The 13,189-nt window shown below is 49.0% G+C and overlaps 1 protein-coding gene across 5 annotated transcripts in view; it reads left to right on the top strand.

The window, feature by feature from the left end:
- The window catches only part of LOC147464445 (phosphatidylserine decarboxylase proenzyme 2-like), a 176,189-nt gene that overhangs the window by 125,977 nt on the left and 37,023 nt on the right, over nucleotides 1–13,189 (top strand). For all 5 annotated transcript variants that reach the window (XM_086515056.1, XM_086515065.1, XM_086515074.1 and 2 more), the window contains 2 exons: nucleotides 2,348–2,395; nucleotides 2,480–2,626. In XM_086515056.1, the coding sequence (XP_086371182.1) occupies nucleotides 2,348–2,395; nucleotides 2,480–2,626 (195 nt within the window). The remainder of the gene's footprint in view (nucleotides 1–2,347; nucleotides 2,396–2,479; nucleotides 2,627–13,189) is intronic.

Consider the following 13,189-nt stretch of genomic DNA (forward strand, 5'->3'; position numbering starts at 1 on the left):
GAACATATTTGGTGCAGTTTGGGGGCAGACTGGATTGAAAGAGATAGAGAGTGCACGACACACAAGACGGGAGTGATTGAGTTCCACCTCGAGAGAGCACTGGCCCCAAACCTTGGCACCGCTTTCGGTGTTTCTTTATACGCCTACGTCTATGAGGGCGACCACGACATCGACGGAGGCCAGTGTAACAGGGAACGGGCGGAACACAACAAACGTTCCGAAACGGCGTACCAAACGAGTCCCGTTCGTGAAACGGAGTCTGGAATGGAACGCCGTTCCGGAACAGGGTGTAACTAGAACGGTGTTCCAAAACGGGGGGGAACATGAGGCGGAACGGCGAAATGCGGGGCGGAACTGGCAAAAGTAGGCATTTGGGGGCAGTTTTGGGGTTGTTCGGGGAACATATTTGGTGCAGGTTGGGGGCAGATTTGGGAGCAGTTTTTGGGTTGTTTAGGAGTTTATTTGGGATTAAGCTGAATGGAGGTAGTTCAAGCCTTACTTTAGTCGACCATTCTGGCCACATTTCCGTTCCGCCTCCCCCTCCTCCTCCGCGTTCCCCGTTCACGTTCCCGTTCTAGGTAACTATGACGGCGGCTCCATCAGAGGATCAAGACTAGTCTAGCACGATATGGGAGACGTCGAGAACGATTATTTATAGAGGCAGACATTGACAATGCTCCTGAGCGACCGATGCAATACTTTCTCGGAGATCGTCCGATGCCAGGCATCCTCGGGCATTGATGATGGTGATGAGGATGATTTAGGTTATTCACTTTACTTCAATTTTATTTTATTTTGTACCCAGACATGCTATTATATTCACCAAGATTGTATCAGTTTGGTGTCATAGGTCATTTTGGCCTTTTGAAGATTCTTATTATAACATTTCATTTCATTTCCTCTCTCTCTCTCTCTCTCTCTCTCTCTCTCTCTCTCTCTCTCTCATCGAGGAGGACACCCTCAAAGAAGCCATCCCCAAACTCAATGACATTCTTCAACCACTCAACATCGAGCCCAACACTGTCTCTTGGATCAAAACGACACGCATAGGCGTGTGCCACCTGGCCAATGCATCCTCACTTTCAAGAACAAAGAAGAACGGACGAAATTGCCACGCCAATCCTATTGCTCAAGGGGACAAAGCTTTGGATGGCCGAGGAATTGACTACAAATCAACTCAAGCTTAAAGCAAGCAAGCTCAATAAGATGCATGAAGCCCGTAAACAAGGTAAATGGGCAGTCTACCGTGGCGGTCATTGCCATCATTCAGGAGTTTTAGATTCCCAAGCTAGCTCCCCCTCCACCTGGCCCCCCTTAGGTTTTGTTCTTGTTCTTTTCCTTTTCCCTTTACCCCTTGACGGACCCTCAGCCCCTAACTAATATTTATCTAATACCTCCACTCTCGAAAGAACAAATGTAAGGTTTTTGTTTTGGTCCCATTGTCATATCTGACCTCCGTGGACGATAATTAAATCTCTCTCTCTCTCTCTCTCTCTCTCTCTCTCTCTCTCTCTCTCTCTCTCTCTCTCTGCCCAAAAAAGGAAAAACGGTGCTCTTTGAAGCCCTATTTCCGACGTCTCATGGCTTAGCCGTGCTCACTTGTAAGCCCACAAGGGCGATCCATTATCGAGGAGGCACATGGCCCGAACTTGCGATCTTTGGGCGAACCTCATAACCTGCACGGGGCGCCTTTGTGTTCTCATGGAGGACGCATCAATGGGAGGGCAAAGGGGGAGAGGAAGCATCGGCAGCAACAATGAGCCTCACACGGATGTATGTAGGTTGCGGATATCTTCAAAAAGGGCCTCAGAGCAGATGTCGGGGTTGCATGAGATGAGGTTGACCTCGAGAGGAGTGGGGAATATCAAGCTCAACACATGGTATGGCTGGATACCTTCTTGCCTACATTTACCATTGGCATGTAATGGAGGACATGAGGAGCTTTGTGAGTTAAGTCCTTTAACACGGCTTTTTTTACAGCCAGACAGAGTAACACTTGACTCCGTCCACTATTATGGAAAATCGTTGTATATTCTAGATATCTTTTTCGTAGGGGGCACTTCATAGAGTCCCAATGTGGTCTACTTACCAAGGGTAATGTTATCTTGCAAACTCATCCACGACCAGGCACACGTTTACCATTGTATAGAACTCAACTTATATTTTTGGTCACATATTGTATACCTCTCTTACCACACGATCATTTTGAGTAGTGAAGTCGAAGTACAAAAATTGTATTTTAGCCTGCATTTGTGTGTACTCTGAATTGCGTGTATGCATGTGTCGTTGCAAGACTCAAATTCTCTATTCTTATTTCTTTACACGTGATCGCCTGTTTCTACTGCAGGATCGTATTAATGTGGATGAGTTCAAGTACCCAGTTGAGAGTTATAAGGTTAGCTTCCTTGTGATGTTTTAAAGATTTCTCTGCTGGCTTATTCACCTCGTACTAACTTTTGTTTCTGTACTTAAAAAACAGACTTTTAATGAATTTTTTATAAGAGAGCTCAAGCCTGGAGCTCGTCAAATCATGTGTGAAGACAAACCTCATGTTGCTGTTTGCGCAGCAGATTGCCGTCTGATGGTCTACAAGTCTGTTGATGAAGCCAAGCGTTTTTGGATCAAGGTTTGTAGATAGAAGGGCTATACAACCGCAAAAACTTGTAGTGAGATTTGTTGGCAACTCATTGTCAATCCTGCTTTAAGTACAGCTGCTTGCAAACACCGTTTTACTGTGTGTGTGTGTGTGTGTGTGTGTGAGAGAGAGAGAGAGAGAGAGAGAGAGAGAGAGAGAGAGAGAGAGAGAGAGAGAGAGAGAAATGAAATGATATATTAACGTCTACAAAAGGCCAAAATGACCTATGAGACCAACTGATTACAATGATGAGTCTAGTACCAAGTCTGGATACAAACAAAGAAAACTACAAACTAAACACTGAGATAGGAGTGCTACCGACTCCTATGGATGGCTGGTAGGCTGAGCAATGGTATCATGCCACAGAGGTACAAAGTGGGGATAAGTGTCACCATGATACAATATAGCAGTAGCATGAAGCCTATCCTGATCGACACTCTGGGTGTTGTGCTAGAATCCTGTGAATCCTCTGCCGCAATCTCCGCCGGTGCTGCGTGGCTCCCCTCCTCAGTCGCGGTCGTCTTGATCTCCCCAACTCTATAGCTCGGTCATTGAGAGTACCGCTGGTGTGTGTATGGGTGGGAACCGAGCTCTGTGATGGTGGTGTCCCCTCTGCCTCTTTGGTACTCGGACTGAAGAAATCTGAGATGCGTCTCTGGGGCTGTCTCTGTCTATGCCCTCTCAATAGAGAGTCTCTATGTCTCTGTATCTCAAGTAGAAATAATCCGAGACATCTCTGATCCTGATATCTCATGACTCTATCTAACGAGTCAAAACCATCTCTGAATAAACAATGAAAGCGTCCCCGTATCTCATAGTAGACTGTGCATTGACATATGTAGTGAAACTCTGTCTTTGGCTCTGCATGGCATAACTGACATCCTACTGTCTGCTGGTATGCCTCTGAATCTACCTGTCTCAATCCCAAGCTGGTGTGAAGATGTGCGAATCTGGCCTATGGCACATCGTAACCCATGAGATAGATGTGTGTCCATGTAGCTGGGCCGTGGGACAAATCTGTATGTCGTGAGTTGGAGAAAATGCTCTCTATAGAAAGCTCTCTTCGCACCCAACTCCCGTGATGGCTCTATCCATGTCCTCCTGCTATCAAGCTGGATAAGATCCTGCCGAATGAGTCTAGTAATCCCCAGCCGTGTAAGAGCCAAGGATGGTGCATCAAGAGAATACTGGAAAGGGGGCAGCCTGTCCATGCTGAAACCATGCCTCTGAAACCATGAGCTATCTCCCTGTAATGCCAGCTGTCTCGATGACTCAAGAGCAAGCCTAGCATACTTGTCCCTAGTGGTGTCCCATAAGCTGTGCACAAATGATACTGATTTGGTGAGTGCCTCAACCTCCATAGGTGGGGCAGCCAGCTCCGCTTGTATAATGTCATGTGGAACTGAGGCCTTGGCTCTAATCAGCCTAGAAATCATAGATATCAAGGGCCTCTCCATATTACTCCATCTAGCATTGTCAACAGACGGTCCCCAAACCTGAACCGCGTAGTGCATAACTGAAGCGACCAAGGTGTCGAAAAGCCAAAGCTTTGTTCGAGGTTCTTGGAATTGAACCTGCGAACAAATCCTCTCTAAACCGCCTAGGTCTGCATATGCACGAGTCAATCTAGTGTCTGCTGCCACTTTCAGTGTGAACCTCGGTCCACTCAAGACCACCCCAAGATATGTGTATGCATCAGTGTACTCCATACTGTCTTGACCATATGTGAATGTAGGTGTTGATTTCCTAACCCACTGTGGCGTGGTATTAAATACCATGACCTTGGTTTTACCAAGGTTGACAGACAATCCACTATCCCCTGCAAAACTATGCAATGCGTCCAAATGTCTCTGCATACTTGCTAGTGAGTTTGATATCAACACGATATCGTCAGCATACAATAAAAGAGGGATCCATGTCCCTGCAAGCTGAGCACCTCTATCTCCTCCTCTGTCAATATAATCAGAGACCTCATCAACATACATACCAAACAATGGGCATCCCTATTTCAGTCCGATAGTGGAGTGAACTATGTCAGATATCCCCTCTAATGTGCGTACATGACCCATCACTGAACTCTACAATGCCATAATCCCCCATATCAGCTCTGTGGGTACCCCCAATTCCATAAGTCGGCGCATCAATCTGGCCCTCGGTACTGTGTCAAAAGCTTTGCGGAAGTCCACAAAGCTGCAATACATCCGTCTACCATGTGCTCGACCCTCCTCAATGATAGCTTTGAGTGTAAAGACATGATCGAGTGTGGAGAAACCCCTCTTGAAACCAGCCTGCCCAGGTGCCTGTATACCCATAATCTCTGCCCAACTACTCAGCCTATGCTCAAGGATGGTTGCATACAACCGTGCCAATGTGCGTCCTACCATGATAGTACGGTAATTCCCCGGCACTGTGGGGTCTCCTGTCTTGAAGATAGGTACAATAGTAGATAATCTCCAAGACTCAGGAAAGCCCTCACACATGACACGGTTGAATAACCGTGCAAGCATCTCTGCCAACAAGTCCCCAGCATGTATAATGTGCTCTGCTACCAAACCCTCATGATCCTGTGCCGGTCTGGTCTTCATCTTGTCAATGGCCTCCTTTACCATCTCAGTGGTAAAGAAGGTGCTCGTATCCGGACATGGTTGTGGTGGATCTGGTAGTGGTGGTTGTCCACGTACAGTGTATAAAGATGCTGCATACTGCTCCCATATCTCTGTAGAAGTAATCACTGGTGGGGGAGACTGCTCATGGAATAGACTCCAAGGCTCTCCTGGATCTCTACTAAGAGAGAGAGAGAGAGAGAGAGAGAGAGAGAGAGAGAGAGAGAGAGAGAGAGAGAGAGAGAGAGAGAGAGAATGAAATGAAATGAAATGTTATATCAACGTCTTCAAAAGGCCAAAATGACCTATGATGAGGAGAATGTGACTTTGGGTGGGACAGTCGGCATTGTGGCCAGGACATCTTTTTCGGACAATGCACGTGTGGTCCTCACAGTGACAGATAGATAGAGGAGGGGGAGCACGATGCTACGCATCCCTGAGAGGATCTTGCTGGACTCTGAGCTCAGAGAGCGGGTGGTGGCTCTTTGGACAGAGGGCTTGGACACGCTGGACTCTCCTGCTGACAGGGTGACCTCCGGACTTTCTCAGCTTAGTCGGTTCTTTCTTCAGGAGTCTACTGCCCGCCTGCCTGCAGCGAGAGAGGAGAAGCAGTGCCTCCGACGGGTTGCTTCCTTGTAGAGGATGGAGGAGCAGCACCCAGACAGTCCCTGGTTGGAGGAGCAGTTGCAACAGGCTTGCCAAGAGCTTGCTAGCACAGAGGTGAGGCGTCATGAGTCTGCTTTCCATCGACAGGCATCTTAGTGGACCCAAGTGGGTGATAGAGTGACGGGGGCGTTCTTTGAGACAGTGGGTCCCTGGCATGCGCACGCTAGTGTCAGCTAGTTGAGAAGACCTGACGGGTCAGTTGCCTCAGAGCCAGAGGATATGCGTTGTAGTTGCTACTGACTTTTACCTTGACCTGTGTTGTCAGCAGAGCCTCTGTCAGAGCGTCAAGATGCAGACAGAGAGCAAGTTTGGGCACAGATGCCTTGTCTTGTGATGGAGATGCGCCAGAGGCTTGAGCTGCCTCATCAGCTAGAGGAGCTCCACATGGCCCTCAAAGCACTCCCCCGTGGTAGCTATCCTGGCGAGGATTGTTTGACTCCTAGCTTTTTCTTAGAGTAGTTGGACTTGCTTGGCTCGAACCTATGCAACGCTTTTCGGTACATCTTACACAGAGGAAAGATGTCTGACATCATGAGTGGGGGCTTGATCTACCTCATTCCCAAGGAGGGCGGTTCCTTGGATAAGGTTCGGCAGTGGCGACTCAACTCAGCCTACAAAATTCTTGCCAAGGCTCTGAGTTTGAGGATTCAGCCACTTCTAGAGAGCATTATACATGGGATTGAGACAGGTTTTGTCAAGGAGCGCGGTATCCTTGACAACATCTTTACTTTTTGTGAGGCTTTTGCCCTCCCGCGCCTCCGTGGTGAGGATTTGGTAATTCTTTTTCTCGATTTTGAGAAGGCCTATGATAGAGTTGACTGGGACTTTTTGGAGGACACTCTACGCAGGATGGGCTTACTACAGACGTGCACACAGTCAGGTGCTTTCGGTCGGACAGGGTTGCCCTCTTGCCCTCTTCCTCTTTCTGTTCTATGTTGAGGCCATGAGCACATTTTTGGTTTCACAGCACAGTCTACGTGGCTTAGCGCTCCCTATTTGGGACAATGAGCTACTGGATGCTGAGTTTGTAGACGACTCAGCTTTGTACTTGGAGGGCCAGGAGGCCAACCTACACAGGTGTGAGTAGGCTCTCGAGATGTTTTGTTGTGCATCAGGCGCACTGATCAACTGAAGGAAGACAGTGGCTTTCTCGGTTGGCAGTGCGCGATGACCTGCCACGCCACTTTGGCCCGCGCTATCTGAGTGTCACGCTTTGACCAAAGGAAGTTCTTGATCAGATTCTCTACCTGGCTGATGCAAGAGCTCGAAACGATCCAACAAGACGTGATGTACCACATAGTAGCCAACAACACCTGGTTGGCTACTACAACTCTGCCTACCAAAGAAAGTCGTGCCAAGCTCCAATGTAACAGCTTCCTCCTGATGGACAGAAGGAGGGGAGCAATATGCTGCTCAAGAGACAAGTCCAAGCTGCTCTACCTTGTTCTCATGGGGGGTTGGGGATCATAGACCCTGCACAGCAGAGCAGAACTGCGTCCAGAGGAGGAGCCGTGGAAGGAGTTTTTGCTTCAGCGGCTTAGAGCTAGAGTGCCTCAGGCAGGAGGCCCTTGGAGACCTTCCATCAGATGGATTTTCAGAGAGATGCGCGGAGTTGGCCCGAGTAGGAGACTGGAGGATCCATTTGCTGTGAGCCTCCTTCGCTCCTGGGAGCAGCTACAGAGAAGCCTAGAGCAGCACCAGCCCACTTGCACGGAGGAGCGCCTGAGACAGCCCCTTGTTTGGAACCCCATGGTCAGCACTTAGAGAGGCCACTTGGTTGGTCGTAGGCCTCATGTTTCTTGGGATCCCATGGCAGAGGGCCCATCACGCACTCTAGGTGACTGGCTACAGTTTTTAGGTTTGTCAAAGGAGCTTCAGAGCATTCAACTACAGTGCATGAGAGGGGTGTAGAGCATGTGTCAGGACATCACAGAGGCAGTACCTGTTGAGTGGCTTACACCTGTCAAGTCAATAGCGCCTAGATGGATGGGGGCCTTCACGCGATTGGAGGTTCTCATCGCAGTTCGGGCTTGCTCAAAGACTGTACCCTCCCATGTTTTTTGAGCTATAGGGCGAGGGTCGACTACACAGAGTGTCAGTAGAGGCCCCACAGGTTGCAGAGTGTTGTTTTCAGAGGATCTGAGTTGTGGGCATCTGTGGGAGGACTTGGTCATAGACCCCGACCCAACAGCTCTTGAGACAGGCCACTGGAGGCTGTGGGCTTGGGAGAGCTGTCCACTGGCACGAGTGCAGTGCGATCTTAGAGAGTGGTTTTGGAGGGACCCTTTCTCCTTAGCCGACCATCCAGGTGTCCCCTTCTTTCAGTACATTGTTCGACTAGGAGGTCACATACTGACAGCACGGAGAGAGGCTCATCCTGTTGCAGGCTCCTACAGCACCTCATTGGCAGGAGAAGGGTCTCATAGCTGAGTTCTTGTCAGTTTTTTGAGCAAGGTTGTGGGCCGCGGGGAGTCACGTTGTTCTAGTGGCTGGTTGCACGTAGTGCTATAGGAGAAGGGAGTTGGCTGGTACGCAGTGGCCTCTCGACAGCATGTGCAGCTTGTGACCATTCTTTGGAGAGTCAGCGTCACTGTCTTTGGGACTTCCCTATGGCACATTAGGTGTGGCTTCAGGTCCTTCGACTGATGCCAACTCTCTCCACGGCACAGAAGTACACTTGGGGAGCAGCTGCTTGGTCCACTTTGCATTACAGTTTGAGCTATCCTCCACCAGCAGGATGATAGTGATACAAGGGGTCGACCTACACTCCAGCCTACTACAGAGTTTACTCCACAGGAGTGGTGTAGTGAGAGAGAGGAGTGTTGGGAGCTCGTCTGCGGCCTCACTCTTTGGTTCATCTGGCAAGCCCGCTGCTTCCGCATCTCTGAGGCTCACCTAGTGCCACTAGCGGAGACTGTTCGAGATTTTTGGCTGGAGCTGATCCATACTCTCAGGGGACAGCTCGATAGACTTTAGGGTAGCTCCGATAGCATGCGGGAGCGTAGAGACGCTTTCCTTCGACTCTGGCGTCTGGGGCCTTTCTTCACCATGGTCTAGGGTGTGCTCAGCTGGCACTACTGTTCACGTACATATGCTGTTTTTTCATTGGGGGAGTCTCCCCTTATGATTGTTGTAGCCCTCTCTAGTAGAGGTTGTTGTAGCCCTATGTGCAGTTTCATTAACTAATAGAAGGATCTTTTTCTCCAAAAAAAAAAGACTGGCTAGCGTCTCCCCTCACCAAGCTCTCTCTGTGTCTGCGTAGCTCGAGCAAAAATAAACCCAGACATCTCTAATCCTCGTATCCCATGACTCTGGAGAGTGGTCCAATGCCCGCTTTGAACAAGTAGTGGAAGCGGCCTCATATCTTATAGTAGACTGGGCAGCGGCATGTGTAGTGCAACTCTGTCTCAGGCTCCATGTGACATAGGGGGCATGTCTTGGCCTCTGCTGGTACTCCGTTGTATCTCCCAGTCTCGACCCGAAGCTGGTGTGAAGATGTGTGTATCTGGCCAATAGCACATCGTATCCCATGAGACAAGTGAGTGTCCATGTATCTGGGTCTTGTCACAAAGCCGTCCTCCGTAAGCTGGAGAAGATGCTCTTTATAGAAATCCATCTCCGTGCCCAGCTCGTGTGCTGGTTGTATCCATGTCCTCCTGGTGTCTAGCTGAGTCAGGTGTCCTGGCGGATGAGCTTGGTGATCTCAGACTGTGTAAGAGCCAAAGATGGTGCATCCAATGAGTACTGGAAGGGGGGCAATCTGTCTATGCTGAACCCATACGCCTAAAACCATGGTGTCATCTCCCCATACGAGCATGTTGTATCTCCCTGCATGGGTAATTGTCGAGAGGACTCAAGTGCTAGGCGGGCATATCTGTCTCGGGAAGTTCCCACAGGTGGTGTATGAAGGAGATTAATCTGGTGAGCGCCTCAACCACTAATGGGGGGGGAGCTAGCTCTGCTCGGATAATGTCACGTGGTACTGAAGCCTTGGCTCTAATAAGCCGCGAGATCATAGAGACTAGAGGCTTCTCCATGTCTCCCCATCCATGAGCGCGACGTGACCTCCCATGATGATCCAATGAGGGTCCCCAAATCTCAGCTCCATAGAGCAATGCGGAAGCCACCATAGTGTCAAAGAGCCAGAGCTTCGTTCGAGGCTCCTGAAACTAAACGTGTGAACACATCTTCTTCAATCTACCCAATGTTGCACGGGCTCTGATCAGTCTAGTCTCTACTGCTCTCCTCAATGAAAATGTTGGTCCACTAAAGACCACCCCAAGGTAAGTGTAAGCATTTGTATGCTCCACTATCTCCTAGCCGTATGTGAATGCAGGTGCCGACCTCCCGATCCACAGTGGGGTGGTATTAAACACCATAACCTTGGTTTTACCAAGGTTCACAGACAAACCATTTTCATGGGCAAACGTATGCAAAGCATCCAAGTGACGTTGCATTCCCTCCGGAGAGACGGAGATCAACACAATACCATCAGCATATAACAATAGTGGAATCCATGTCCCTGTCAGCTGTGCACCTCTATCACCATCTCTGTCAATATAGTCAGAAACCTCGTCCACATACATACCAAATAGAGTAGGAGAGAGCGGGCAGCCCTGCTTCACCCCAATAGTGGAGTGAAGCAGTGTAGAAAGACCCTTTGAGGTGCGTACATGCCCCACTAGTGACCTGTATAATGCCATGATCCCCCAAATGAGCTCTGTGGGTACTCCCATCTCTTGTAGTCTGTGCATCAGTCTAGCTTTAGGTACTGTGTCAGATGCTTTGCAGAAGTGTACAAAGCTACAATAAATCCGTCTCCCATGTGATCTGCCCTCCTCAATAATGGCTCTGAGTGTCATGAAATGGTCAAGAGTAGGAAAACCTCTCCAGAACCCTGGCTGCGCCGTTGCGCGTATCCCCTCCCTCTCAACCCATCTACTCAATTGCTGCTCAACAAGGATTCTTACAACCGTGCCAATGTGTGTCCAATCATGATAGTGCAATAATTCCCAGGCTCAATAGGATCTCCCGACTTGAAGATAGGTACAATAGTAGATAAGCTCCAAGTATCAAGCAAGCCCTCACACATGGCACGGTTGAACATAACTGCTAGAAGCTCTGCTAGTAGATCTCTGGCATGCATGAAATGCTCAGCCACTAAGCCACGATCAAGGTTGCATCCGTATATACATACGGGTTCTATCCGTACAGTACAGCCGTACAGTACGGATCCGTACACTTCCCCCCCTCCCCGGGTGGGAGTTGCACTATTTCAGCCGATGAGGCCTCTCTTTTCGAAAAACGCCTTGCTACAGCTGAGAGCGACTGGTTTTAGCAGAGATACAGGTACAGTGCAGTGTGTGCTCCTCTCTTGCAGGTGCCAGCTTTGAGTGCAGTGTGTGGTTTGTAGTACTTACCACTTATTAAAGTCAGGACTTCAGACTTCAGTCTTGGATTATAATGATTCATTATGTATTTATTTTGATGCTCTTAGTTTCATGTGACCATGATAGCTAAGCTCAACTTTGTGTTTTCATTGTTCGGTTAGAGTCGTGGACTCTAGTTTTTGGCATTTGCAATGGTCTATGCGCATATATAAATGTATGAAGTACACTCAGTTTTAGGCTTTGTGGAAAAAAGTACAAATTTTACGTACCTAAAAACTCAATCCATTTTGTACTACGTACCTTACGAACCCAATTTGTATCGAACACTACGTACCTAACTACCTTGATCATGATCATATGCTCTCCCAGTCCTCATCCTATCAATGGCCTTCTTCACCATTTCAGTGATGAAAAAAGCACATGTGTGTGGGCATGGATTGGGGGGGTCAGGAAGGGGCGGCTGTCGAAGAACTGTGTACAAAGATTATGCATATTGGCCCCAGGCCTTTGTAGAGGTAATGGCAAGGGGGGGGGGGGGGGGGGGGGGGGGGGGGGGGTTCTCATGAAAGAGTCGACACGCCTCTCATGAAAGAGTCGACATGCCTCATGTGAGTCGTGACTCAAGAATAGCTGCTATAGATCCTGCTCTACTCGAGCCAAAAATGCCCTTTTCTTCCGCCGCACAAGGCGTCAGAAGTCAATCTCTGACTGTCTGTGAGTAATGTCCCGGAAAAGCACCTCCCTCTCATGTCTCACGGCAATCCTCATCATACAGCTATTCTGGGGCATGCTCCCAGAATGCCCTCTCTGCTCAGGCTAGGTGTGTGGATATGCCTCTGTTACTGTATCGTGTAATGTTTGTGTCAATATGTAGTAAGCTCCTCCAAAGGTCACCCTGGTTCCTCAGTGCACAGGCGCCTGTAGATCCCATCTATGTTATATCGAGTCCGTCTCCCACGTGAAGGTGTATCGAGTAGGGGTTGCTACCCGAGGCCTATGTGCTACACTAAACTAGAAAGAGATGGTCATCCACACAAGGGCCTCTCATGAAAGAGTCGACATGCCTCATGTGAGTCGTGACTCAAGAATAGCTGCTATAGATCCTGCTCTACTCGAGCCAAAAATGCCCTTTTCTTCCGCCGCACAAGGCGTCAGAAGTCAATCTCTGACTGTCTGTGAGTAATGTCCCGGAAAAGCACCTCCCTCTCATGTCTCACGGCAATCCTCATCATACAGCTATTCTGGGGCATGCTCCCAGAATGCCCTCTCTGCTCAGGCTAGGTGTGTGGATATGCCTCTGTTACTGTATCGTGTAATGTTTGTGTCAATATGTAGTAAGCTCCTCCAAAGGTCACCCTGGTTCCTCAGTGCACAGGCGCCTGTAGATCCCATCTATGTTATATCGAGTCCGTCTCCCACGTGAAGGTGTATCGAGTAGGGGTTGCTACCCGAGGCCTATGTGCTACACTAAACTAGAAAGAGATGGTCATCCACACAAGGGCACGATCCATTGCCACGCCAAAAGGTCTCAGTCCAACCATGAGATCTTGGATACTGGAAGCGAAGCTCGGTTGTGCCATGACATAATCCACTGTGCTGGCTCCATGTCTGTGTGGAAAGCATGTAAAACCTCCCGCAATGGGAAATCTCTGTAGGCCATTGAAGATGGCTAGTCCATGTGTAGTCCCCATGTCTATCAAGTGTCGTCGATGCTCAGTGTGCTCCACATTGTTTGATAGTCTAGACAGGCCCGTCTCTGCAACATCTAGCTGTCTTAGCATCTCCTCTGAAGTATCATAAAATATTATCTGGTGATGTGCAATCCTAGCATTGAAGTCCCCTAGGATGATAATGTCACCATCTCTAGAGAACGCCCATATGTCAGCATCTAAAAT

The sequence above is a fragment of the Adiantum capillus-veneris genome, chromosome 1 (assembly GCF_014529385.1).
Source record: "Adiantum capillus-veneris isolate H3 chromosome 1, ASM1452938v2, whole genome shotgun sequence".
Classification (NCBI taxonomy): Eukaryota; Viridiplantae; Streptophyta; class Polypodiopsida; order Polypodiales; family Pteridaceae; genus Adiantum; species Adiantum capillus-veneris.